The sequence below is a fragment of the Acomys minous genome, assembly GCF_964271855.1.
Source record: "Acomys minous genome assembly, chromosome: 18".
Taxonomy (NCBI): Eukaryota; Metazoa; Chordata; class Mammalia; order Rodentia; family Muridae; genus Acomys; species Acomys minous.
In genome coordinates this window covers 64,902,789-64,926,850 of record NC_140501.1, presented here as the reverse complement: position 1 = coordinate 64,926,850, position 24,062 = coordinate 64,902,789, and the positions used below count along the sequence as shown (strand labels likewise).

The 24,062-nt window shown below is 54.2% G+C and overlaps 2 protein-coding genes across 6 annotated transcripts in view; one reads left to right on the top strand and one right to left on the bottom strand.

Moving 5' to 3' along the window:
- The first annotated feature begins 473 nt into the window (after window positions 1-473).
- Window positions 474-24,062, top strand: part of THTPA (thiamine triphosphatase) — a 45,689-nt gene continuing 22,100 nt past the window's right edge. Inside the window, exon 1 of the mRNA XM_084767041.1 lies at window positions 474-1,644. Within this exon, the coding sequence (XP_084623167.1) occupies window positions 1,578-1,644 (67 nt within the window). The 5' untranslated portion in view covers window positions 474-1,577. The remainder of the gene's footprint in view (window positions 1,645-24,062) is intronic.
- The window catches only part of ZFHX2 (zinc finger homeobox 2), a 33,244-nt gene continuing 15,398 nt past the window's right edge, over window positions 6,217-24,062 (bottom strand). For 2 of the 5 annotated variants that reach the window (XM_084767034.1, XM_084767036.1), the window contains exons 2-10: window positions 20,278-22,376; window positions 19,585-20,102; window positions 18,734-18,974; window positions 17,451-17,525; window positions 16,981-17,039; window positions 14,586-14,786; window positions 13,443-13,569; window positions 9,814-13,293; window positions 6,217-9,569 (exon numbers count right to left, since the gene is read on the bottom strand). In XM_084767034.1, the coding sequence (XP_084623160.1) occupies window positions 8,602-9,569; window positions 9,814-13,293; window positions 13,443-13,569; window positions 14,586-14,786; window positions 16,981-17,039; window positions 17,451-17,525; window positions 18,734-18,974; window positions 19,585-20,102; window positions 20,278-22,327 (7,719 nt within the window). In that variant the 5' untranslated portion in view covers window positions 22,328-22,376 and the 3' untranslated portion in view covers window positions 6,217-8,601. The other 3 variants (XM_084767037.1, XM_084767033.1, XM_084767035.1) reach the window with 3 other exon arrangements.

Here is a 24,062-nt window from a genome sequence, read left to right as displayed (position 1 = left end):
GCTTCATTTGGGAGAATAGACTTTGCTCTGCCAGTTCTTCCTTCCCTTTCCCTCTCAGGCATGGAGAGCTGAGTGACAGATTGAGTGGCGCAAGAGGACACAATGGAGGGAGCCTGCCATCGCTAAGACCCCAAGGATGAGGAGCAGGGAGTCCTGACAGTCCTGCTGGCCTCCAGCCATTTCCCCGCTGAGGACAGCCATGTCCTCCAGCCTGGTCTGTATGTACCATTATTGCAGGTGTTGTGGGGAGGGGCGGGGTGGGGGGGGCCGTGAAGCTGGCCTGGGAATTCGGAAGGATGCCCTTTTGTGGCTCTCATTTGTACTGTCCACTCTTACAAGTGTGGTTGGTTTTCTCCCTGGCGCCTCCTTCTCCTCCTCTTCCCCCACCCCCACCCCCACCCTTTTTTTTTTTTGCCTCTCCCCTCTTTTTTCATCACCATCTGGGTCCTACCGCTTGGCACCCAACCAAGTAGATGCCGCCACACTTGGCAGTATTGCATTGGCATGTGACCAGGGAGACTTGGATCCTGGCACCCACCTCGGCAAAGCCAAAGCCGCCAAATTTGCTCATGGTCCCACTTGGCGGGCAGCGAGGGAGAGAGGTCATGTGCCTAGAAGTGCCGGGCGCTGGGTGGAGCTCCATGTTGGGAAGTAGCACAGTGAGGCTGCCCTTCCCAGACACACTGAAGCCAGTGTTCGCTAGAGCCTCTCTCCTGTGCTGTTCTCCAAACCAGACACTGACGTCCCTCCTCCCTCCACGGACTCCAGTAAGGGGGTGCTACACTGTTTCCGAGCAGCCATGCGCAGGGACTCTAGAGAGCAGAGGGATAAGGACATCATTTACAGCCAGAGAGGAAGCCAGTGCCTGTGAACTTCTCTGGGCAACTAGGACAAAAAGAAATTGGAGGGCGGAAAGGCCTGGAGAGAGGCCTGACAGCTACGCTGTCCCTGAGTGAAAGAGAGACCCTCAGGCTCTGCTAGCAGGGAGCGGGCTGGGGTCTTCACATACGTGTTTCCTGATGTCTTGCGGTTGCGATGGACTGGCTCCTTGTCCTTTGTTAATATGGTCCTAGAAGGATGAGAGGTACTACAGGACAGGAGAGAGGTGTCATGGCAACAAGACAAAGGCGCCTGGGACTTCCACAAAGACTGTATGATTTTATGTTTAGGGATTTCTCAATGGTACCCCAAATAGGACTGAGTTAATTTCTGCCTTTGAAATCTACTCTTGGAAGAGAGACCAAGGTCCAACAATGGCGGTGATAGCGGAGATGACACTGTGGAGGACAATTGACATTATCTGCGGTGACATTCACCAGCCCCTGAAACATTTAACCTTAAGCTGCTCTCGACAAGACTCTTCGACAGCACCGGAGCTCCGTGGCTCCTGGTAGGCAGAGGTTGTAGGCCGTCTGGAAGATCTGGAGAAAGTTTTGGCTTTGGGTAAAGTCAAAGGAGAGACAAGATGCCTCTCAGAGACAAGCCCTGCTCATGGGAAGTAAGCAGGTCTGTTGCCCAGGCTGGGCGGAGCTGCACTGGGCTGGGGGAGTCCTGATGTCCATATCTCTGGGAAGTGCATGGCAGCCGGAGAAGAAGCCAAGTTTCCACAGGAGAAGAGAAAGCAGGAGGCCGTCAGTCCTCACGGTAAGTGAATAGTTGTTTTAGAGCTGTTTTCTTGTATTAGAGAGCACCCCCCATATGCACATGATAGTATCAGACCCTACAAGATTGGACACTTGAAAGTGTGGCAGGGTGATAAAGATGCTACATCTGAAAAAAAAAAAAAAAAGAATTGGGTATAGCTTAGTGGCAGAGCACTTGCCTAGCAAGTGTGAGGTCTTGAGTTCAATGCCCAACACTAAAGGGGGGAAAATCTGAAGTGATGCTAGCGAGAGCATCTGGTGTTGCAGGGTCATTCTGGGGCCCGGAGAGCTGGGACAGGTCACAGACATAGAGAGGGCTGAGCTGTCTAGGACAATAGCTGTCAGCCAACAGCACAGACCATCTCAGGGGGGAATTTCTGATTCACTCAGTGGGTGGTGTGGTTCAGCAATGTACATTTAAGTAGGAATGATTTGTGGCGCTAGGGACTGAACCCAGAACTTCTGCCTGTAGGCGAACACTCTTATCACTGAGCTATGGCCCCTCATTGTCTTTTATTTTGAGATGGGGGTCCTGCTGAGTTCAAGGCTGCCCTTGAGCTAATTCTGTAGTGCAGGTGGTGTTGGGTGCGCGAATCTCCTTCCCCAGGCACTACTGGTTCGCACCACTAGACTCGTCTTAGGATACATTTTAAACAGGCAGGTAACCATGATGCAGGTGGACAAACTTTGGGACAGACTGTTCCACAGGAAGGCGGCCTCCATCTTGTGGGGCAGGCAGGCAGCAGGCTCATCCGAATTTTCCTTGTCTTTGAATCTCTGTACGTCCTTGACCACCCTCATGTCACACAGATGATGTATATATGTTGTGGCATATATGCATGTATGTATGGAGTGAGGGCAGTTGGGAAGAGGCAGGGAGTTGTGGTCCGGTTAGGCACACATAACTTGTTGGAAGTGGGACCGCAATGGCAGGCAGTAGTTATCACAGAGGACTTCCCTTGATAACACTGCCTCCTTCTCCTCCTAGTTCCGATTGCTGGCTGCCATGTGTTTCTGAAACTTTCCTGTAGAGGTTAGGAGCATGAGATTAGGCACATTGTTCAATGTCCTCTGTGCTCCTGCGACATCTGTATGGATTTTGTGATCCCACTCACCTGTCTTTTTGGAGCCCTGGCTTGTAAAGTAAGAAGAATCTGCAGTGTACAGGGCAGGGACCGTGGCGGGACTGGCAAACACCCCAGAGCTTGCAGAGAGACAGTACCAGTACCATTGCTGTGGCTTGGGTCATTTGGTGGGGGTATATCCAGCATTCCTCAGGTTCAGTGGAGAAGGTGCTGTGTGGGGTTTTGCCATTTATTAGAAAAGGGTCATAGGGTTATAGATGTGGGGCAACAGTGAGCCCCTGCTGGCCACCCATTTCTCTATCTTTTTTTTTAAAGATTTATTTATTGTATATGAGTGCTTTATCTGCAGAAGAGGGCATCAGATAACATTGTAGATGGTTGTGAGCCACCATGTGGTTGCTGGGAATTGAACTCATGACCTCTGGAAAGAGCAGGCGGTGCCCTTAACCACTGAGCCATCTCTCCAGCCCCCATTTCTCTGTCTTAGCCCTTGGGTGGGAAAGACTGTGTGTATGGTTGGATAAGGCTGTGTTGTCTCGCCCCCTCTCCTTGGACAGGTTGAGATTCTCTCTGTCCTACTCAGCTTTCTTCTCCACTAACTTCTAGCCTGACACCTCTCTGCCGCTGGGGAATTGGAGGGACACCATCTCATACTGGCAGGGACTGATGCTAACTACTCCTGTTCTGTTTGTCCTTTGGTTAGAGGATTATCTGGGTCCTTCTATATCAAGGAGGGTCACCAGGTGTTGGTGGCGCACGCCTTTAAGCCCAGCACTCGGGAGGCAGAGGCGGGCGGATCGCTGTGAGTTCCAGGCCAGCTTGGTCTACAAAGCAAGTCCAGGACAGCCAAGGCTACACAGAGAAACTCTGTCTCGAAAAACAAACAAACAAACAAACAAACAAACGATCAAGGAGGGTTACAGGGTGGTCACACAGTTGAGTCGCCTAATTTTGTCACTCGGTGTTTTTTTGGCAAGTGTAGTGTCTTCACTTGGGCCTAGTGGCACAGGCTGTGACTTCGGCTGCTCAGGAGGCAGAGGCAGGAAGACCTTGAGTTTAAGAGTTTTTTGAGCTTCAGAGCAGCTTCAGACCCTGCACCCAAAAGAATGACTTAAGCTGGGTGCTGGCGCCACACACCTTTAATCCCAGAGCTTGGGAGGCAGAGACAGGCAAATCTCTGAGATCAGCCTGCTCTATAGGGCGAGTTCCAGGGCAGCCACGGCTATACAGAGAAACCCCATTTTGGGAAAAAAAAAAAAGTCATGCCTGTAATTCCAGCAAACCAGGACACGGAGGCCAGAAGACCCAGAGTTCAAGGTCATCCAGAGCTATATAGAGTTCAAGTCTACATGAGATTATACATACATACATACATACATACATACATACATACATACATACATACATATATATATAAGCTGCAACAGCAGGGTGGTCACGTGTGGCACTGGGGCTGTGGCTTGGTGGCAGCAGGGTGGTCATGTGTGGCACTGGGGCTGTGGCTTGGTGGCAGAGCTCTTGCTTAACGTTTGTGGAGCCTGGATTTGATCCCTAGTTCTACAGGAGTTGTAGATTCTGCAAAGAGGAGCCTTCTACCAGTGTTGTTCTTTGCTTCTTCAAACTTAACAGACCTTGGTCTAGCCTTCCACAAATGTCCTCTCTCAGAGTTTCTTTCATTTCTTTCCCTGCTGTATCTACTCTGCTCCTGTGGGTTGTGTTACGGAGTCTATTGCCTCTGTTCCCTGGTACCTGCTACTGTAGTTCTGGGGCCTTTCAGTCTCCTAGAAATGGTAACCTTACAGCTACAGGTTGCTGAGATGTGTCCCCCCAGTTTCCCAATGCCTGGCCTTCTTATAACGGAGTCCCAGCCTGCTGTAGCCAGTTTCAGAGTGCTGTAATGTTTCCTTGACTTCTCATCTATAGACGACAGTCACTTATGGCCTTTCCCCTTAAGTTAATAGTGTTTAACACCAGCTGACACTGCTCACATTTTCCTGAGACTTGCTGTATCCGTGAGCCTTCTCTGTCTCTATTCACATGAGGAAAATCAGCATGTGTGAGGTGTCTTACAGGCAAGCACCTTTCTGTTAACCTACAACCTATGTTCCCAGAAGGCATTGCTTCTTGAAGGCTATAATCTTAGGATACGTTCTTTTTTTGTTTGTTTTGGTTTTGGTTTTTTAAGTAGCCTTGGCTGTTCTGGACTTACTTTGTAGACCAGGCTGGCCTCGAACTCACAGTGATCCCCTGCCTTTGCCTCCTGAGTGCTGGGATTAAAGGCATGAACCACCGCGGCCCAGCACTCAGAGTACGTTCTTGTGCAAGCATAAGCCTCTGTGTGTGTGTGTGTGTGTGTGTGTGTGTGTGTGTGTGTGTGCACATCCATTTCTCTGCAGACGTTTTGGGGTCTGCTGCTCCTTTTGAGGATGCACTTATTTTGTTGGTGGGGTGCTAAACACAGAACTCTGCTGCCATTCATATGCAAATTATTATTATTGTTATTATTTTGAGGCAGGATCTCACTGTATAGACCTGGTTGGCCTGGAACTTGCTTTGTAGACCAGGCTGGCCTCAAGGTTCACAGAGATCTGTCTGCCTCTCCCTCCTGAGTGCTAGGACTAAAGGAATCCTACCACCACACCCAGCCTGATATGATTATTATTATTATTATTTTTAGAAATGACTAGATGAGCAAATGCCTTGAAATAGCAGGGCGATGAGCACTTGCTGATCTTGTCTGACACTAAGGAAGAGTGTTGAGAATGGAGCAGCTGGGGCTATTAAACCTAGAATAACTGCCTTTCTTGCTTCTTCTATGTGTTTATATAAGTACAGCCCAGGGCTTCAGATTTTTTTTTATCATGTTCTCCCAGCAAACTTTGGTTTTTGTTCTTGGTTGGGGACTGAATACATTGTGATCCTCTCGCAAGGTTTCAAGCAAAGACAGGCAAGATCATTTACACCTCCTGACTCCCAGAGATAACCCTGCTGGGATAAGGGACCCGGGTTTTGTTTTGGGTGCTTCTTCAGGCAGAGATCGGAAGCCATGATGGACCCATCTCACGAGACCCCACTTCAAGCTCACTTAACAGACAGAAGCACTTGTGGGTGTCACTGTGCTTGCCTTCCATCTGTTATTCCACAGGATCCTGCTGGCCTGAGGGTCACCACTAGCATTTTCAGACACCAGGTCCTCTAGTGCGCAATCTGAACCGTAAGTGCTGCTCCTGAGTGTGGCCTGACAAAGGCAGCAGACTGCTGTGCCCTGAAGATTCGCTCACTCATCTGTCAGCAGCTCCAGGGTCCCTGAGAAAGTGCAGTTGCTTGGTCGGTGTCTACCATTGTGACACTGTGTGTGTGCCATGCCAGGGTGGTCGGGTGTGAGAAGGCATGAGGAAGGGATTCTAACAGTTGTTACCTCTTGGCGTAAACATGCACAGTTGAAACTTAATCCAACCTAAGCAGGCTAAAATGCATGACACAACACCTCTAATTATCCCAAGGCAGATGTTTACCAAGCTTTTTCTTTTTAAAGTTCCTTTTTTCTTTTCTTTTTTATCTTTTATACACAAGTCACATTCCCAGAAAGCAGAGTGAAAAAAACCAAACCAAAAAAAAAAAAACCTTTTTCCCTCATACACATGCTGCTAAGAAAATACTTTTATACATAGAATTTCAACAAATGAGAGGAAAAAGATGGGGGTATGTGTGGCTGTGAGAGAGGTGCAGAGAGGCAGGGACCAGTGGCAGCAGGGACCAGGCCACCACCACGGGCTAGCTTTTCTCCCATTGCCGATGTTTGAGCTGGCATTTTTGGTATCAACAGGACTGGCTCATCGTACCCTCAGTTGGTTGGAGTTGAGAGTTTCTTAGTTTTCAAAGTGAACAGCACAGGAGTTTAAGCTTCAGAATGTGTGTGAAGGATGGATTAAAGCTGACCCTACCCCCATCTCCCTTTCTGCACATCACCGTGACTTTAGTGTTGACTTGTGGCTGGGGATCTTGCTACGTTCTAGGTCAGGCTGATCTGTCTCAAGTGGGTAACTAACTTATGAAGCCTGGAGGGGCTCCTCTGGGCTAGGGGAGAGCTGAACTACCTGCAGGACGGTAGGAACACCTGCAGGCTTTTCTTTGCTAACGTAAAACAGCTATTAAATCTATCCTGTGCCTCTCTGGCTAGATTTGGGGATTGTCAAAATTCCCCACTGGAAGTGGTTACACAGGACGTGAGCTTGGGTGGGGGGGGGAAACCTTCCCTTAGGACATTGCTCTCCGGTGGCATCCTCTGGAGAGGTGTTGTGTTTCAGGTGTTCCCTCCCTACACAGCTCACCAGGCCCTTATGCCTTGCCAGACAAGCAGACTGTGCAACATCTCCAGGAGATGCCGAGTAATGGAGGGACTGGGCTGAGCTGGAGGGAGCAGGGGTGAGGGCAGAGGACTAAAAGGAGAGTCAGTTAGGGACCAGGGAACCCTGCAAAGGCAAAAGCCGTCCCAGACAATCAGAAACGTGACAGGAGGAAAAAAGTAATTAAGAAAACAGGGCAGGCAAAAGGTACAAACATCTTGATTCCAGAAACCGGACTGTGCCCTTCTCCCTGGGATGGCCAAGCCTCTCTGACAGCTGTGACTGGGTGGGCTATCACCTGTCCTGCTGCATGCTCATCTCAGGGGACAAGGGTCACCTCTTCATCCCTAGTCCTGTCTGAGACTGGCATGGCAAAGGGAGGAAGCCTGCATTCCTCCAGTCCTGCAGACCACCAGTACCCAGTGATGACTTTGAGGCATCAGAGCTCAGATCGCAGGAAACTATCAAAAGGGGTGATGGGGGTGGGGGTGGGGGTGGCACAAACAGTAAAACAAAACAAAAAAGAAACAAAACCCACTTGTTTGATGGGAGTTTTCTTTTCTCTCTCTGTGTATTCAAAGTGTATGTTTTTCTTTACTTCATTCCTCTGGTCTCTCCATCTCTCTTTCATGTATGTGCACACTCTCTCTTGCTCTTGTTTATTTGGTGTGTTTCTTTCTTTTTAAAAGAACTTTGGATTTGCCATTAGTGGGCAGCGCTGATCCCCAGAGGCTGGACCGCCCTTGGCAGGGCTAGACCAGGGGCAGGCCCACAGCTGCTGAGAGGGCCTGTGTGTTTAAAGCCTTTGAGAAAAAGTTACTGCAGTTTCCAGGGTATGGGGTGAGGGCTGGTACAGGGGTTCCTGGCAGCGGCTTCCCCAGGAGTCCAGGCTGCAAGGGTCCCCCACGACCAGGTAAGGAGAGGGGTAGCAGGGAGGGGAGTCGGGAGAGTGAACAGGGGCATCTCCCCCTGGCAGCCTCCAGTTTGGTTACTTTTATGGGCTCCCTGCCCATCCCAGGCTCCAATCTTAGGAACCAAACGGGTTTTTGGAGTTTGTGAGCTGTCTGTGCTCTGGACAAGGGGGCAGGAAGAAGTGGGGGTGGCAAAGTTGATTTTCCACCCCCCCTTTTGTCTTGGGTTTTCTTTCATTTTTCTTCTCTTCTTTCTTTTGGCGTTTTCTCAGTCAGTATAACAGTATGAAAAAGGTATGTGTTTACAGGGGAAGAGGGCTGGGGATTCAATGGGGGGGGGGGAGGAAGGAGAGAGAAGGAAGCAGACACGTATGCCAACATGGGGGTGCATCTGAAAGGGGCTGAGAGTGAGGGTCAGAGTGTCTGTGGGATGGGGAGGAGGCAGGACTCTGCTGGATGTGGGGCGTGTAAAGCCCACTGAGGGTGGGAATTGACAGACTCCCATGAGGTGGGCAGAGCTGAAGGTTGGGGTGAGGGATCTGAGTTTCCACCGGCCACCCCTTGGGGTGTGAGGGAACCCTGAGGCCCTCTCTTCTCCCCATCTTGGTTTATCTGTTTATAAAGCTAGAAGTGTAGAGGTAGTAGTAGTTTTTGGGTTGGGGTCCGTGTGAGGTAATCTTGCTTCCTCTTTGGCAAAAGCCACAGCAGCCGGGACAGCAGTGGCGCTGTTGGTAACGGTGATGGGAGGGCCGCCTGGGGGCGGGGCTGCCTTGCGCCTGTGGGCTGAGGAGCGCAGGTGGGAAGCTAGGGCTTCACGCCCACTCAGCAGCACCTCACAGGCCAGGCAGTGGTAGGTGCAGATAGGCACCCTCAATGGGGCGGGCATGGAGGCCCCAGAGCCCCGCCCAAAGAAGCAGAAGGATCTCTGGTGGGCAGCAGCTGGGGCCTCGCCGTCAAATGCCATCTTGCACTGGCGGCACAAGTAGCGGTGAGTAACGTCCACGGTGGAGATGCCGGCGCTGCCTGTCAGCAGCTCGTCAGCTTCACTGCTTTCCCCTTCCTCTGGAGCCGAAAGCTCAGGAGGCTTTGGAGGGGCTGTGGCTGTAGGCTCAGGGGCTTGGGGGGGTTGCTGGAGGAGGGTATTGGGGAGCAGCCCAATGAGGGTCTGAGGTATCACGGGGTTCATGGGAAATAGCCCCTTCTTCATGCCGTAAAGCTGTTGGAAGTACGCCCCCTGTAACTGAGGGCCAAAGACAGCTGGTGGTGCTGCGCCGCCTGTGGGGGGCAGTGGGAACGGCAGGAATTGGCCCCCCAACAGGGCTGGGACAGTGGCCTTCAATGCTTTCAGGTTCTTGAGGGCATCAGTGGAGGAGTTGGTAAGGGTTGCCACTGGCTTTCTCTCCCCAGAGACTTTGTCTCCTGAGGGCTCAGTAGCTGGGCCAGGGGTTGGGTCAGTAGAGCTGTTGGTTTGGTTGGACACAGGTCTCTGAGGTAAGGGGCGGCCTGGACCAGCAGTCTGGACCACTGTGGTAGCAGGTAGGACTGAAGTGGCAAGGCCAAGGAGGCCTGAAGAGGCAGCAGGGCCTAGGAAGACGAAAGAAGTAATGAAGGGTTAATGGTCCCCAGCCTTACAGATTTCCCTGCTCCAGACTAGAGCGGCACACTCACCAACCCCCCCCCCCCGCCCCCAGCCATACTCTCTACTGTTTTTCTCCTACAGCCTGCTACAAGATTAACTGCTTGAGGAGAAGCCAAGAAGGCAAAGAACGGTTTGAAATGAGAGGAGATGCTCTCTCAGGTCCAGCTCCTCCCGGCCTCCCCAACTCACCTGAATTGAAAGAAGCTATGCTTCCAAGTGGTGGCTGGGCCAGAGTTGGGCCAGGCAAGAGGACTGGAGCCAGGCGAGGCAGGGTCGGGGAAGCCCCCAAGGGCACAGAGGCAGGTGTGGTGGCAGGTGGCCCTTTGGGAGCCAGTGGGGGGGCCTCGGGTGCTGGAGCTAAGTCATAGCATTTGCTTTCACTCTTCAGTTGGGCTCGCACTGCCTCCTTGAGCTTGGCCAGGTGCTGACGAGAGAAGAGGTGGCCTCGACAAGAGACATAGAAGTCATACTTGACGTCACAGTAGGGACAGTCGGTGCGCTGGGCCGCCAAAGCGCCCTCGCTGCTGCTTCCATTCCCTGCGATTGCTGCTCCCTGTAGTTTGGCTTTCTTTTCCTTGGCACGAGCATTTTGGAACCAGACCTGAATGACTCTCTTGGGCAGCCCGATCTCCTCCCCCAGCACCTCACACTCCTGCATAGTAGGGGTGCGGTAAGCTTCATAGCAGGCTTTCATGATCTTCAGCTGCAGGCTGCTCATCTGGGTCCTGTATCGCCGCTGCCCCATTCCATCTGGAACTCCAGTCCCACCTCCTGGTCCCCCACTGGTCCCTCCAGCCCCAGGGGACTCTGGTTCGGCCAGGCTGGAAGCAGATGAATCACTTAAGTCTCCTGCGGATGGACTGCAAGCCTCACTTTCTGGAGACGCTTTGGGGGGCTCTTCCGGGCCTTCGTCCTCACTGAGTGCGGGAGGTGGGAGGGGTAGAGGCGGCTCTGGCGCGGGCGCAGTGGCCTCTTTCCCAGGCTGTAGGGACGGCAGAGGCCCGGCAGCAGGGGTGACTGCGGGGTAGGGAAAAGCCGGTGCTTCTCTCTTTGGAGCTTCCTTCCCAGTCTCGTCTTCCATCTTGCTCAACAGGAGGTTGAATTTGGGGAAGGGTGCTGGGGCGGGGGTAACAGTGGGTTTGACCGCGGGACCAGCTACTCCCCCAGGCGTGCTTCGAAACTGACCTTTCCTCTCCCGGGCTCTGGTATTCTGGAACCAGACCTGTACCACTCGCTTTTTGAGCCCCACCTCTTCTGAGATGCAGTCGAGCATCTTACGAGTGGGGTTGGAGTCCTGCATGTACCAACGGTACAGGATCTCCAGCTGCTCGGGTAGGATGGTAGTGCGCAGGCGCTTGTCTTTCGGGGGTTCCCCGTCCCCTCCTCCGCCTGCTTCACTGCCGGTGGGAGACAGGCTGCCGTCATCGTGCTTGCGCTTGAGGGGTGTCCCTGATGAGGTGCCCGATACTGCAGGGGTTCGCTCCCCAAATACCAGCAAAGGAAGATCTAGGAGCTGTGACGGAGCACTGGGCTGCACGGACGGCGGCAGGAAGTGTAGTCGGTGGTGAGCGGACAGGAGGTCCTGGCTGGGGAAAGAAACGGCACACTGGTCACAGGTATGCACTGGAGGTGAGGGAGGCGCCTTCCCTTCAGCTTCTTTGCCTTCTGGCCTTGTTGGCTCTGCTTGTTGGCTCGAGTCTTCCACATCTGCGTGTTCTGGAGATGGGCCGCTATGTCTCGCTGCAGGTTCCGGGTTCCGTTCCTCTACCTCTTCTTCCTCCACCTCTTCTTCTTCCGCCTTCTCTGCCTCCTCCTCTTCCTCAGGAGGCTGGTCATCATAGCATTTCTTGAGGTGCCTCACTAACTCAAAAATACAGGCGAAGGTGGCATGGCAGCGCCTACAGCCAGAGGCTCCCCCAGGGGCTCCTCCGGGGGCCACGGGCCCACCCTCGCAGGCATTTTTGCGGGCTTTCTGGCGCGCGTTCTGGAACCACACGACCACCACACGGCTAGCCAGCCCCAGGAGATTGGCGAGCCGCTCCACCTCTCCGTCCTTGGGGTAGGCACTGGTCTCAAAGAAAGACTGCAGAGCTTGGCTCTGGAACTCTGTGAACTTGGTTCTGGAGAACCGGCGGCCTGCTGCGGGCACTGTGGGAGGAAGAGTCCCTCTAGAACCTTCTTCTTCCTCTGCGGGCCAGTGTCCTCCTGGCAGGTTTCTCTCCTCGGAAGTGTGAATCCCCCCTACTTCAGGCTCTGGAACCACAAATGGTGGGCCTAGCTGGGGAGGTGACTCCAGGGACCCATCTGGAGGTTTGGGGGGCTCTGCTGGGGGTGGTGGGTAGAGGCTGTCATAGCTCTTGCGGAACTGAGCGGCGTAACGGCTCAGGGCCTCAAAGGGCAGAAAGCGGCGGTGGACGTGTTCCTCGTGAGTCTTGAGGATGAGCATGTTGGAGAAGAGTTTCCCACAAGCCCCGCAGGCCAGCTTGTCTCCGCCTCCCAGCGCCTCCGGGGGAGGAGGTGTCGGGGGAGGCGGCACTGCCTGCTTCCCTTCATTGTACTGAATTACTAACTCAAAGCCAAAATTTTCCAGAAGGGCTTTGGCTGCTGTGCGGGCGGCTTCGTTGGGTGACGGGTGGGGTGGGGAAGAGGGTCCCGCTTCGTTCCCCTCTTCAGCTATGAGGGGCCGTTCCCACTCCGGCTCAGGCAGCTCAGCCTTCGGGGGTGCGGGAAGAGGAGGTGGGGTGGCCGCTGGCAGCGACAGCATGGGTGTAGGGCTCGCCAGTGCCAGCTTGGGCCCTACCTTGAGGTCATGGAGGTAGAAGGGCAGAAGCAGCTGCTGTTGCTGGAGCTTAAGCAGTGATTCTGGGACCAGAGGGAAGGGGGGCAGGACTGGCGGGGTGAAGAGAGGGGCTGGGAATCGGTGTAGGTCCAAGGGAGGGGCTGGTGGGGACAGGAAAGGCAGTCCAGACATGAAGGCAGCGGGGTCAGGGCCTTTCTTCTCAGTGCCCACCTCGCCCTCAGTCTCGCCTTCCTTGACCTCCTCTTGGCTTCGCTCTGGTCCTTCGGCCTTGGCATCCGTCTTGGCCCCTCTGGAGCGAGTCTGGTGCAGAACCGATCGCATGTGAATCTCCAGAGTGGAGCTCTGGTTGTAGGACACTCGGCAGACCGTGCACTTGAAGGGCTTGTCTGAAGCAGCCGTACTGGGCGCTGGGATGCCCGCCTCTCCTCGGGCAGGGCAAGACGGGTCGCTGGCAGCCTTCTTCATCTTATGAAGGTGAGAGACAGAGTTATAATGAACTAAGAGGATATTCTTCTGGGTGAAGGACTCCTTACACACAGTACACTTATAGGGCCGAGCAGGGTCAAGAAATTTGTCCAGGGCGAAGTTGGTGGTCTTCCGATAGGTTAGGGGGTGGCGAGAGTCAGCTGTGGATGGCTCTGCAGAGCGGGGCTCCCCCATGGCTCCCTCTTCCTCTTCAGCCATGGCGGGCGGGGGAGCTAGTTCTTCAACTTGGGTGTCAAGCTGAGGGACTGGAGACGGAGCTGGAGAGGAGGGCTGACCAGGGCTTCCTGATGGCTTCTCTGGGCACTCCACTGGTGCTAGGGGAGGCTCAGGAGGAGGAGGAAGAGGAGGATCTGGGCTGGCTTCCGGGGTCAGGTTAGCGCTCTCTACAGGAGACACAGGAGCAGGGAATGGCGTTCAAGCTGAGCCCCGACCATTCGCTATCCAAAGCCACCGGCTGAATGCCAGCCGTCTTCAGACCCCTTTGGCCCCTTTTCCCGCCACTTTGGGGGGTATGCTGTGTGAACTTCCTTACCTGCTACCTGGTCTCTGCTGGGAGTGGGCTCTGGTCCAGGGCTGGGGCGTTCTAGGCCATCCTCCACGGGGCTTAGTGTGGGTCCAGGCAGCATTTTGGTTGCAAAGGTCATCTCTACAGTTGTGGCCTATAATGTAGAAAATTCTAGTGGCTTCATCACTACTTACTCACTGTCCCCTAGTACTATTCCTGACCCATTTACTCTGCACCTGTATCTGTGTCAAGCTCTCTTCCCCTGGGTCCCGCCTCCTGTCCAGGTAAACCTCCCAATGAACTGATGCTTTTCTTTGGATAGGGGAGTTAGCTGTCCACTGCCCTGCCTCCCTCCTTTCCCAGGCTGAAAGTATCTCACCTCAAAGCTACCTGGTTCTGCTTTTTTTTTTTTCTTCTCTCCCAGAAAGAGTTTTTCTGTGTAGCTTTGGCTATCCTGGACTCACTTTGTAAGCTGGTCTTGAACTCAGAGATCTGCCTGCCTCTGCCTCCCTGAGTGCTGTGATTACAGGTGTGTGACACCACGCCCAGTTCTGGTTCTGCTATTAACAATACTTTTCAGGGTTTAATGGGAGTGAGAGAAATGCATAGTTGTCCAGGAGGAAAGGGAACTAGGCAAGCTCAGTGCCCAGGGCCACCCCACCAATATTTCCCCACCAGACATGGTTTCTCTGTGTAATAGCTCTAGCTGTACTAGCACTCGATCTAGTCCAGGGTGGCCTCGAACTCAAGGAGATCCACTTGCCTCTTCCTCCCAAGTGCTGGGATCAAAGCGTGCGCCACCACCGCCTGGCTGACCCCACCAATTTTATTTTATTTTATTTATTTATTAAAAAAAAGATTTATTTATTTATTATTATACGATGTTCTGCCTGCATGTACACCTGCACATTAGAAGAGGACATCAGATCACATTATAGATGGTTGTGAGCCACCATGTGGTTACTGGGAATTGAACTCAGGACCTTTGGAAGAGCAGGCGGCACTCCTAACCTCTGAGCCATCTCTCCAGCCCCCCACCAATTTTAAAGTCAACTTCAACTGTCTAGAAATGCGTCTTCCTTCACACCCCACCCACACACACTAGCCTCTTCCTCCCCTTGCACTGCCCTCACAGGACCTTAGGGCCATTTCCCCTCCGCCTACACTCACCACAAGCAGCAGCTTCTCCACACACTCGGGCACCACGTTGTGCAGGTGGCTGAGGTGGAAGTGCAGGGCAGGCCGGCCCACCAGCTGCTCCTGGCAGAGCGGGCACCTGTATTTGGGCTGCACAGCATGCTGGGAGACTGTATGAACCCTCACCTGGTCGGACTCTGGGCTCAGGAAGCTGCAATATGGACAGCAGTATACCTGGGGGAGACATAGGGGTGGGAGAGGAGGAGTCAGGGGAGGAGGGAGCTCACTACCTCACAGTCAGCGGGAGGAGGGAGCTCACTACCTCACAGTCAGCGGGAGTCAGTGTGACGCTGTCCCCATCATCCAGATTTAGGAGACAAGTCAGATAGGAAGGCACCTTAGCCCACCCGGCCCCCAACCAGCCCTGGACGTTGGCAACTCCCTGGGCTAGCACAAAGGCCTAGCCTCGGTTGCTATGTTGACTTCCTTCTTTGCCAGTCCCTTCCCACCCCGCTTTTTTCTTTCCTTTTGGTGTGGCTTTCCCTGTCTCTGATACCCTACCTAATTAATATTCCAGCTTTCCAGCTGGCCCTGGACCAGCCTCTGCCCCGAATCTGGCTCTCTTACCCATACCCTACTACCTGTCTTTTCTGTGACATACCTCCTTTCTTCTGGGCATTTTTTTCTGAACCTAGAGGTTCCTTAGCCTGCCTATTTCATTCTTCCAGGCCCCTTGACGTTTCCTACAGAGGGGTCCTACCTGTCTGCCATGAAGCCTGGCTCATCCCAGGCTCAGCAACTTGCCATTCTCTTCTCCTTCCACTACTTCTTGTCCTGAGATTTGCCATGTAGACCAGGCTGACCTCGAACTCAGAGATCTCCCTTCTCCTAAGTGGTGGGACTAAAGGTGTGTGGCACCACCTCCTGCTCACTGCTGCTTTTTTTTTTTTTTTTTTTTTTTGAGACAGGGTCTCCCTGTGTTAGCCTTGGCTGTCCTGGTCTCACTTTGTAGACCAGGCTGGCCTTGAACTCATAGCGATCCACCTGCCTCTGTCTCCCAAGTGCTGGGATTAAAGGTGTGCGCCACCACACCCAGCCTGCTCACTACTTCTTAATATAAGCAAATGCCACTCTTCAAGTGGTCCGGGTAACTCTGGTCTGCCCCTTAGCAACACCCTTAGAGATCTGTGGCCTAGATCTCTAGCTAGCCAGAGGCAAAGGAGGCCTGCTGTCACCTGACTGAACTGTCTAGTGGGCACACACTCTGCTGCCTCTCTCTGGCCTACCTCATCTCCTGTTGCCTCACACTTTCCCAGGTCTGTATATTGAGGTAGGGGATCCAGGCACGCATACCAGTGCACCTAGCCCTCTAACAGACAGGCTGCAGGGGACAGGAGTTGGGAGGAAGAGAAACAGAACAGAGGTAGCGCTGAGTGCCGCAGTGGAGGCTGGGAAGTTGGGAAGCCCAGGATGGCAGGCATGGCATCATCAGAGACTCGGGATCTCCTCAGAAGCAACACTTAACACCACAAGGCTAAGCTGCTTCTGAGTCCTGTTAAGTCCAAGTCCTGGGGTCTGGGGGCTTGTGGGACTTGCCAGTGTGTTACCTGTTTGGGGCCTCTACAGGAGGGGTGCCAGGTCAGTTCTCTCAGGCTGGCAGCTCCTCATCAGAAGGACTATCCTCCTGGCTGGCCTGTGAGGCTGCCCTTTCATTTCTCCACTCTTCTCTCCCTCCTTTCCCGGCATCGACTCCACTCTTTCCTACCCTTTCTACGATTCCTCTCTCGACGTTTCTCAAGGTCCTGCCACTCCTTCTGTGTTCACCCTTTACAGGCAGCTTCCTTTCCTCATGTGCTGAACGTACAGAACTGGCCCTGCATGGAATTTCTCGTGTGACATTCTGAACTGAGTCAGCCACATGCACAACACAAGCCTTTAGAGCAGTGGCTCTCGACCTTCCTAGTGCTGCGACCCTTTAATACAGCTCCTCATTTGTGGTGACACCCAACCATAAAATTATTCTCGTTGCTACTTCATAACTTCTTAATATAAGAATATTTTGCCACTGTTGTAAACTATAGTGTAAAGACCTATGTTTTCTGATGGTCTATTTATTTATTTGAGTGTTCTATTTGCACGTATGACAGAAGAGGGCATCAAATCCCATTATAGATGGTCATGAGCCACCATGTGGTTGCTGGGACTTGAACTCAGGACTTCTGGAAGAGCAGACATCTGCTCTTAACCACTGAGCCATCTCTCCAGCCCTTCTGATAGTCTTTAGGCAACCCCAGCGAAAGGGTTGTTCAGCCCCCAGGGGGGTCGCGACCCACAGGCTGAGAACCAGTGCTAGATAGAGAGTAAGCGATCTCAGTAAAGTCAGCCCCGCCTCCCCCACCCCCTTCATCCCAGTTACCCCAGTTCTGACCGTGATCTGGTTGGCACTGTCTCTGGGAGGGCCAGTTCTGTCCTCTGTCACTTCAGAAGCTGAAGAGGAGAGGAGAGGCAGTTAAAAGGATTCCCTGGTCCCCTTTCCCCTTCTTGCACAGCCCCTCTAGTACCAGTGGACTTTCAGGACAGGAAGTGGCCTGCAGAGAATGGAGAATAGGCAAGAAACTCAGGAGCCAGGTGTTGGCAGGGATCACTTCCGGGTTAGCCAGGAGCCAGATGAGGCTTGGCAGGGATCACTTCCGGGTTAGTCAGGGCTGGGTTTTCAAAGAGGGCAGAGATGCCTGGGCGGATGGTGACTTCTTTGCCCTTCCCCTTCCTTTTTAGTTTTTGCTTCCTCTGGGGAGGAGGTTTTTTGGGTTTCTGAAAGGCACCCGTCAGCATGCCAGTGTGCACAGTGAGTTGTGTGTGTTTGGGGGGGGCGGGGAATGGGTCCGAGGAGCAGCTCACCCAGTTGTTCTGTCTTGTTCTGGCCATCTTTCTCAGAGGTGGGCGGCTGAGCTAAGGGGGTGTCAGGAGCCTTCCCTGTATAGGATGGAGAGAGAGTTAGGGTGAACATGGTGATGCACGGGGAAGGAGGGAGGACAAAGGGCAGAGGAAGCAGGATAAGCAGCTGGTGGAGAAATGGTGAGTGAGCCAGGAGGCAGGAAAGGATGAACAGAAGAAACACAGGGTAAAAGTGAAACAATTCCAATACTGAAACGGTAGGGCAAGCCCAGCACCCCGTCCCTAGAAACGAGCCCCACAACAGGACCGGACTAAGCTTGGCCTCCTGGCCTGACTGACCCTGGGAAAGGGAAGCCCCAAAACTGTAGTGGGAGGGGCACTGTAAGCGTTGAATGAAGGGCAGCTGTAGTGCATGGGAGGCGGTGAGCAAGGAGACTACCACTCTCATAGGAACTGACAGATGCGTAGGAATTTATTTTCGGTGGCAGCCTAATTAAAGTGTTAAAAGTTCCTTAACTCCATTCAGCCTTGCGCCAGGATCGTTAGCTATTGATCCTGGGCCCCTCCAGCACTTAACTCCAGCCAGTGTATTGGCAATTCAATTAGCACCAGTCAATGCTGCCTGTTCCTGGTTCCTGCTGCCCTCGCCCTCGCCCTCGCCCACCGCTGGCCTCTCCATAGGCCGGATACCCATGCCCACCTCTGACAGCCCCTTCCAGGCTCTTCTCCTGCACCCTCTGGGTCAATGGTGCCTGGCTGGCTGTTCCCGGCCTCTGCTGGTACAGCCTCTGCTGCCTAAGGGGGTCGCTAAGCCCAGCCTTGGGGCTGAAGACCTCCTAGGAGACAGGAAGAGGCTGGGAAACTTGTTGGGGCCTCTTCCCATCCCGGTTGTCTTTGAACCATGCCCACAGCTCCCATCACCTTTCAACAAGTCTGGCTTCTCATGAAGTGTTTGTTTGTTTGTTTTTTTTAAAAGGCTTTTCCTTTTGCCTTCCACCCCGCACAACCAATAGAGCTGGGACACTAGTTGCTACCCACAAGCACCAGGTGACTCCTCCTCCCCGTCTCTGCTACTCTCTCCCGTCCTCCAGTCACCTCTTGCCCTGCTCCTTGCTGGGCAACCTCCCAGCTCTTGAAGATCCCCCCATCCTGCCTTCTCGGTCCTTCAGCACCACTTGCTGTAGATGGCTCACCGGCCTGTGTCACTGCCTGTGTCACTTTGGTGTCATGTCCCTGCACCTGCTGCTTCCTGCCCAGCCCTGATCCTCCTGTTCCCTTTTCCTCACCGGGAGTTCGGAGCCTCCCACGGCTGAAGCTCAGGGTGCCCTGAAGAGCTGAGAGTCCTTCTTCGGCTGGTGGGCCATTCTGTAGCAGCTGCAGCCGCCTCTGGGCCTGGGCATCGCGGTGGGCTGGTGTGCGTAGGTGTTGTAGCACGGCTAAGCGGGAGGGCGTGTCCCAGGCACACAACAGGCATCGGTAAAGCCCCGGCTCTGGCCCTGCCTCCGCTCCCTCCATTTCCAGCAGGAACTAGAACCACGGAAGAGGCCAGCTCAGATGTAGAAGGGACACACGCATCCAGATCTTTGGAGACTCTCCCTCTATACTGAACTCTTTTAATTCCCGGGTGACCTCCTTCTACCTTTCTCCCCCTCCCCCCCCCCCAGACAGGGTTTCTCTGTGTGGCCTTGGCTGTCCTGGACTCGCTTTGTAGACCAGGCTGGCCTTGAACTCACAGCGATCCGCCTGCCTCTGCCTCCCGAGTGCTGGGATTAAAGGCGTGCGCCACCACGCCCGGCTCCCTCTACCTTTCTATAGCCACCTATGTCTATTCTCTCAATTGCTTTCTCTCTCTCCTGCCAGTCCTGGGTTCCCGAGTGTGTGACTGGCACCTGCTTCTGTCCTCTTGAACTTCCGGGTAACATGATGGGCTGGGTGGAGCCAGAATAGCCTCCTCACAGTCCCCTGTCCTTCGGTCTTTCTCCAGGTCTGTCCAGCACTGCGCTACCCTGGTACATACCCTGCCCGGCTCTTCATGTCCCTCACCCCGGGGTTCCGCCCTCCCCGGCTTCACTACTCTGCCCCTCCCACCCTGTCCCTCCTCCCTCTCCCTTTCCGTCCTCTCCTGCCTGAACTTCACCTTATAGATCTGGCTGTTTTCTTCATGGGCTGACCCCCGGGCGTGCAGCTGCATCTTCTCCTTGCTGTTGGACTCGAAGTCACAAATGTTGCAGCGCAGGTGAAGCGGGGAGATGGAGCCGTAAGAAGCCCCGTCCCCCAGGGACAGTGGGGAAGGGGTACCCACAGTTCCGCCCCCCTCCCTAAGGTGGGCCGCCAGCTGGTACTTCTGAGTATGTTTGTCCGTCTTGAGGTGGAGCTGGAAGTTGGCTTTGAGCTGGGTGCCGTAGCAGCAGAGCTTGCAGCGGTGGGTGTCGCCGGCCACCTCCTTCCACTCAGCCTCTGGGAGGCTCCGGCCAATGCTGCAGTGGTAAAGCAGCAGCTCCAGGCTGTCCGTGCTGAAAGCCTGGCACACCAGGCAGCGGAACACCTTCAGGGGTGGGCTGTCATCCGGGGATGGCGAAGTGGGCAGGCCATCGGACGAGGAGCCCAGGAGCTGACTTGGTGGCAGATGGGTGTCAGGGGAGAGGCTGCCAGGGGCTAGGGGGACAGAGACAGATTAGTGCCTAAGGAAGAAAGGAGGGGCGCGGGGAACACACGCTAATTGGAGTAAGCTGTATTTACCTAAGTGGGGAGGCAGCCGAGCTTTGAAGGAAGGCAGGAATACAGTTTGGCCTGGGCAGGGGGACCGCTGCAGCTGAGCAAGGAAACTTACCAGTTGTGGGAAACTTGCGGGCGGGTGCTCCCAGGTGGTGGAAACCATTGAGAAGCAGCTGGGCTTCAAGGGGCTTGTCTGGCCTCAGCCCAGGCCCAGGCATGGGTGTCTGAGGCTGTCCTAGGGCTTGGGGCCCAAAGTACTGGAAGAGTTCAGGAGGGTTAGCGGGGGAAGCCCCCGGCGGGGGCGGAGGTCCTGGTCCCACCAGCCCGGGGGGCAGGCCGAGAGGCAGCCCCTGGTGCAGCATCAGGACGTTCTGCAGGTGTTTCTCGGAAGTCATGTGGATACGCAGGTTTCGGGAGATGTTGGTCTCGTAGCTGCACACCTTGCACTGCCAGGATGATTTGGTCTTGGGCTCTTTATCCCCAGCAGAAGGGGGTGGGAGGGATGCCTCCGGGGGACTTCCCTGGCCACCAGGCCCTGCCTGGAAGCCCTGCAGGTTGGCCAGGTGCTTGTCGGACTGCATGTGGATGCTGAGGTTGCCTTTGGTGGTGGTAGAGTAATTGCAGACGTCGCAGCGGTAGGGCTTGTAGCCGCAGTTGTAGCTCTCTCCTCGGGCGAGGCGGGGGTGGGCGCCCCCGGCACTGCAGTAGCTGCAGTGGCTGTTGCTCTCCGGGTGCTTCTCCCGCATGTGCACATCCAGGGTCTGCTGGTACTTGTAGTGCCAGTTGCACTTGGGGCATTTGAGAGTCTTGCAGGAATTGCGAGAGTGTAGCAAGGACATGTGGCTGGACAGGCTGAGGCCCTGGAAGGCTGCAGGGGCTGGAGCGTAGTCATCAACCAGGCGACAGGCCTGAGGTGGGTCACTCGTGTCTTCAGGAGAGCCTGCTGGAGCTGGGAGCGTGGCCACCTCCTTAGAGGTGGGTGAGCTTTGGTTGAGGGGGAGGCAGAACCCTCCATCCACTTCTTGGCCCTCGGGGAACCAGTCTGGCCCTGCCTCGCCTCTGGATACCGGCGATTCTTTGGCTTGGGTTGGGCTGGGGTCCCAGGTGGCTAGGGCTGTGGGTGGGGACGGTGGACTGAGGGCCATAAGCTCTTCAGAGGGGAGAACAAGGGCCTGATGGTCTGCCTCTGGCAGGGCGTGCTCAGTCTGGGCTCTGCTTGCCTCCATGGTCACTGTGCTGCTGTCGGGTTCCTCGGGTACCTCAGAAGGGCGAGTAAGAGGTTTTGGTTCCAGAAGGCTTAAGAAGGCTATGCCGCCATCATCACCCTCCTGAAGTACAGCTGGGCTGCCCAGCAGGCCCTGGTGGTGGGCAGGGCTGAGCGTCACTCCATGAGAATGCGTGTGCCCTATAAAGGCCCGCAGCCTGCCGAAACCCAGGCGGCACGGAAGGCAGATCCAGAACAGTGCCCTGTGGTCTCCCCGTCGGCTCCCCATGGGGCCATCTTTGGGATCTTCGGTTGGGTTTGGAACCAGCTGGTAGCTCCAGAAGGCTCCATCCCTTCCCTCACAGGCGGCCAGAGATGGCGCTGAGGTATCGTGGGACAAAATTTGGTCAGAAGAGCTAAAGCCTTGGATTGGGTCAAAGCCATGTTGGATGTGAAGGGTAGTGAGGTGTGAGGAGGAGAAGCGGGCAAGGCGGGGCAGGCCAGGCTCTTCCTTGGTGCTTGCCTCATCCCAGGGGAAGCCCTTTGGTAACAAGAGTTCGCCGCCACCTGGCAGGGGCAGCTTGGCCAGTAGGTAGGCCTTACCTCCAGCTGCAAAGAATAAATGGTTGCTTAGGTCCAAAGGAAGGGTTCCTGCCTCCTCTTCCTCCTTTTCCACTCCAAGGTCCTTTGGTGGGATGTGACCACAGCCAGGCTCGACCTGGGGCTCTCCAGTGTCCTTTGGTGGAACGAGGCCACAGCCTGACTCCGGAAGCTTCTCCCCTGGCTCTGAGGACCTTACGCTTTCAGAGGTGGAGGGGGCATCAGGGGGATCTTTGGTGACAGGATCAGAGGTGCCGGAAGAGAAGGAGGAGGAGGAGGATGTCTCTGGAGGTGGGGACAGGACATCGCGCCCAGGGGAAGGAGCAGTACCACAGAGAGAGGCTGAGTTAAGGGTGGCCATGGTAGACGGAGGACTGCTGAGGGTTCATTTCAGCGTGACAGCCAGGACCCTGCGGGGAAACATGGAGAGACAGTGCTGTAAGATCTCAGGGTCCCCAGCGAGCCTGAATGTCTGGGGTCTCCTGCCCTCTAAGTTCTCCGAACACGAGACTCAGGTGCCCTCAGGCCAACCTGAAGCCTAAAACTCATTGCATCTAAAGTTAGAATTCACTACTGCTTTCCAAACTGGCTCTTCCTCCATCTTGCAGTCTCAAGCTTGGTACCATCCATCCCTCTGCTTAGGCGTGCTCACCCTGTGCTCTGTAACGTTCCCAAGCAAGCTCCAGGATGCCTCAGCCCCTGCCCTCGCCACCTTCCTCACCAGCGTCACCGTGGACAAGCTACTGCTGTTTTTTGAGCTAATACAACAGACGGACCTGCTTGTTTCCACCCCTGCCTTCTTCAATCTAGTGTCTCCATCTCACTAGCCAAAACCATCACTTCATTTTTTAACTATCAAAATGCCAAACATCTGTAAGGAAACCCTTCACTTGCCACCCGCCTTCAACAGCAATCAACTGATGAACTATCTTCATCTGTCCTCACCAACTCTTTGACAATCTGTTTTAATTTTAATTTTTTTTTTTTAGATAGGCTTTCATGTAGCCAAGGCTGGCCTTGAACTTCTAATTCTCTTATTTACACACCTGTTGGGTTACAGGTGTGCACCGCCACACCCAGTTCATGAAGTCTTTGGGATTGGGCCTATGTCCTTAGCCCTCCCTCATAGCTGTCAAAAAAAAAAAAAAAGACTAGTGTGTACATGTACGTATGTGCAGGCCATGGCACACATGTGCAGGTCAAAGAATAATTTGCAGGAGTCAGTTCTCTGTGGGTCGCAGGGATGGGTCCTATGTTATCAGTGCTTGGCAGCAAGCCCCTTTACTGCTGAGCCGACTTGTCAACCCTCATAACACTGCAATCTACCTTTAAAAAAAAAAACAACCCATCAGTGGCTTCTCATTGCAATCAAGTCTAGACTTCAGGGGCTGAAGAGATGGCTCAGCAGTTAAGAGCACTGGTCGCTCTTGCAGAGGATCCTGGTTCAATTCCCAGCACCCACCTGGAAGCTTACACCTGTCTGTAACCCCAGTTCCAGGGGATCTGACACCCTCACACAGACATACATGCAGGCAAAACACCAATGCAAATGAAAATTTAAAAACAAAACAAAGCAAAAAAAAATCCAGACTCCTTCTCCTGACCCGCTAAGGCCCACCTGCCAGAGAGCCCACCTTCACAGGCTCCCAGCTGTCCTGTTTTAACCTGTTAGCCAGCTAGCCAGCCTTCCTGCCTCTGTCTTTCTCCCCACAACACCCTCTCCCCTTCTTTCTTGGTCTTCCTTCCTTCCTGTCTCTCAAACAAGCCAACCTCATTCCTACTCGGAGGCCTTGTCTGTCGCCCTTCAGCAGACCTGCGGCAGAGTTTTCACTGCCACGTGGAGACATCTCCCCGACGGAACTCTTTTCCCTTCTCGAGGGCTCATCCCACGAGAGCCTCTATCTGCTTTCTGCTTCTCTATGATTACAGAGGCACAGTCCAGCTCTCAAACAACCCAGGCTAGCCTTAAAGTCAAGTAGCAGAGAGTAACCCTGAATCTTCCTGCCTTTACTGCCCCTAGTCAAAGCCTCCAGTGCATTCCAGATGTAGACTGGTTGGGACAGTGAGTCGGAGGGATTTCCTTGGCTTGTAGGAAG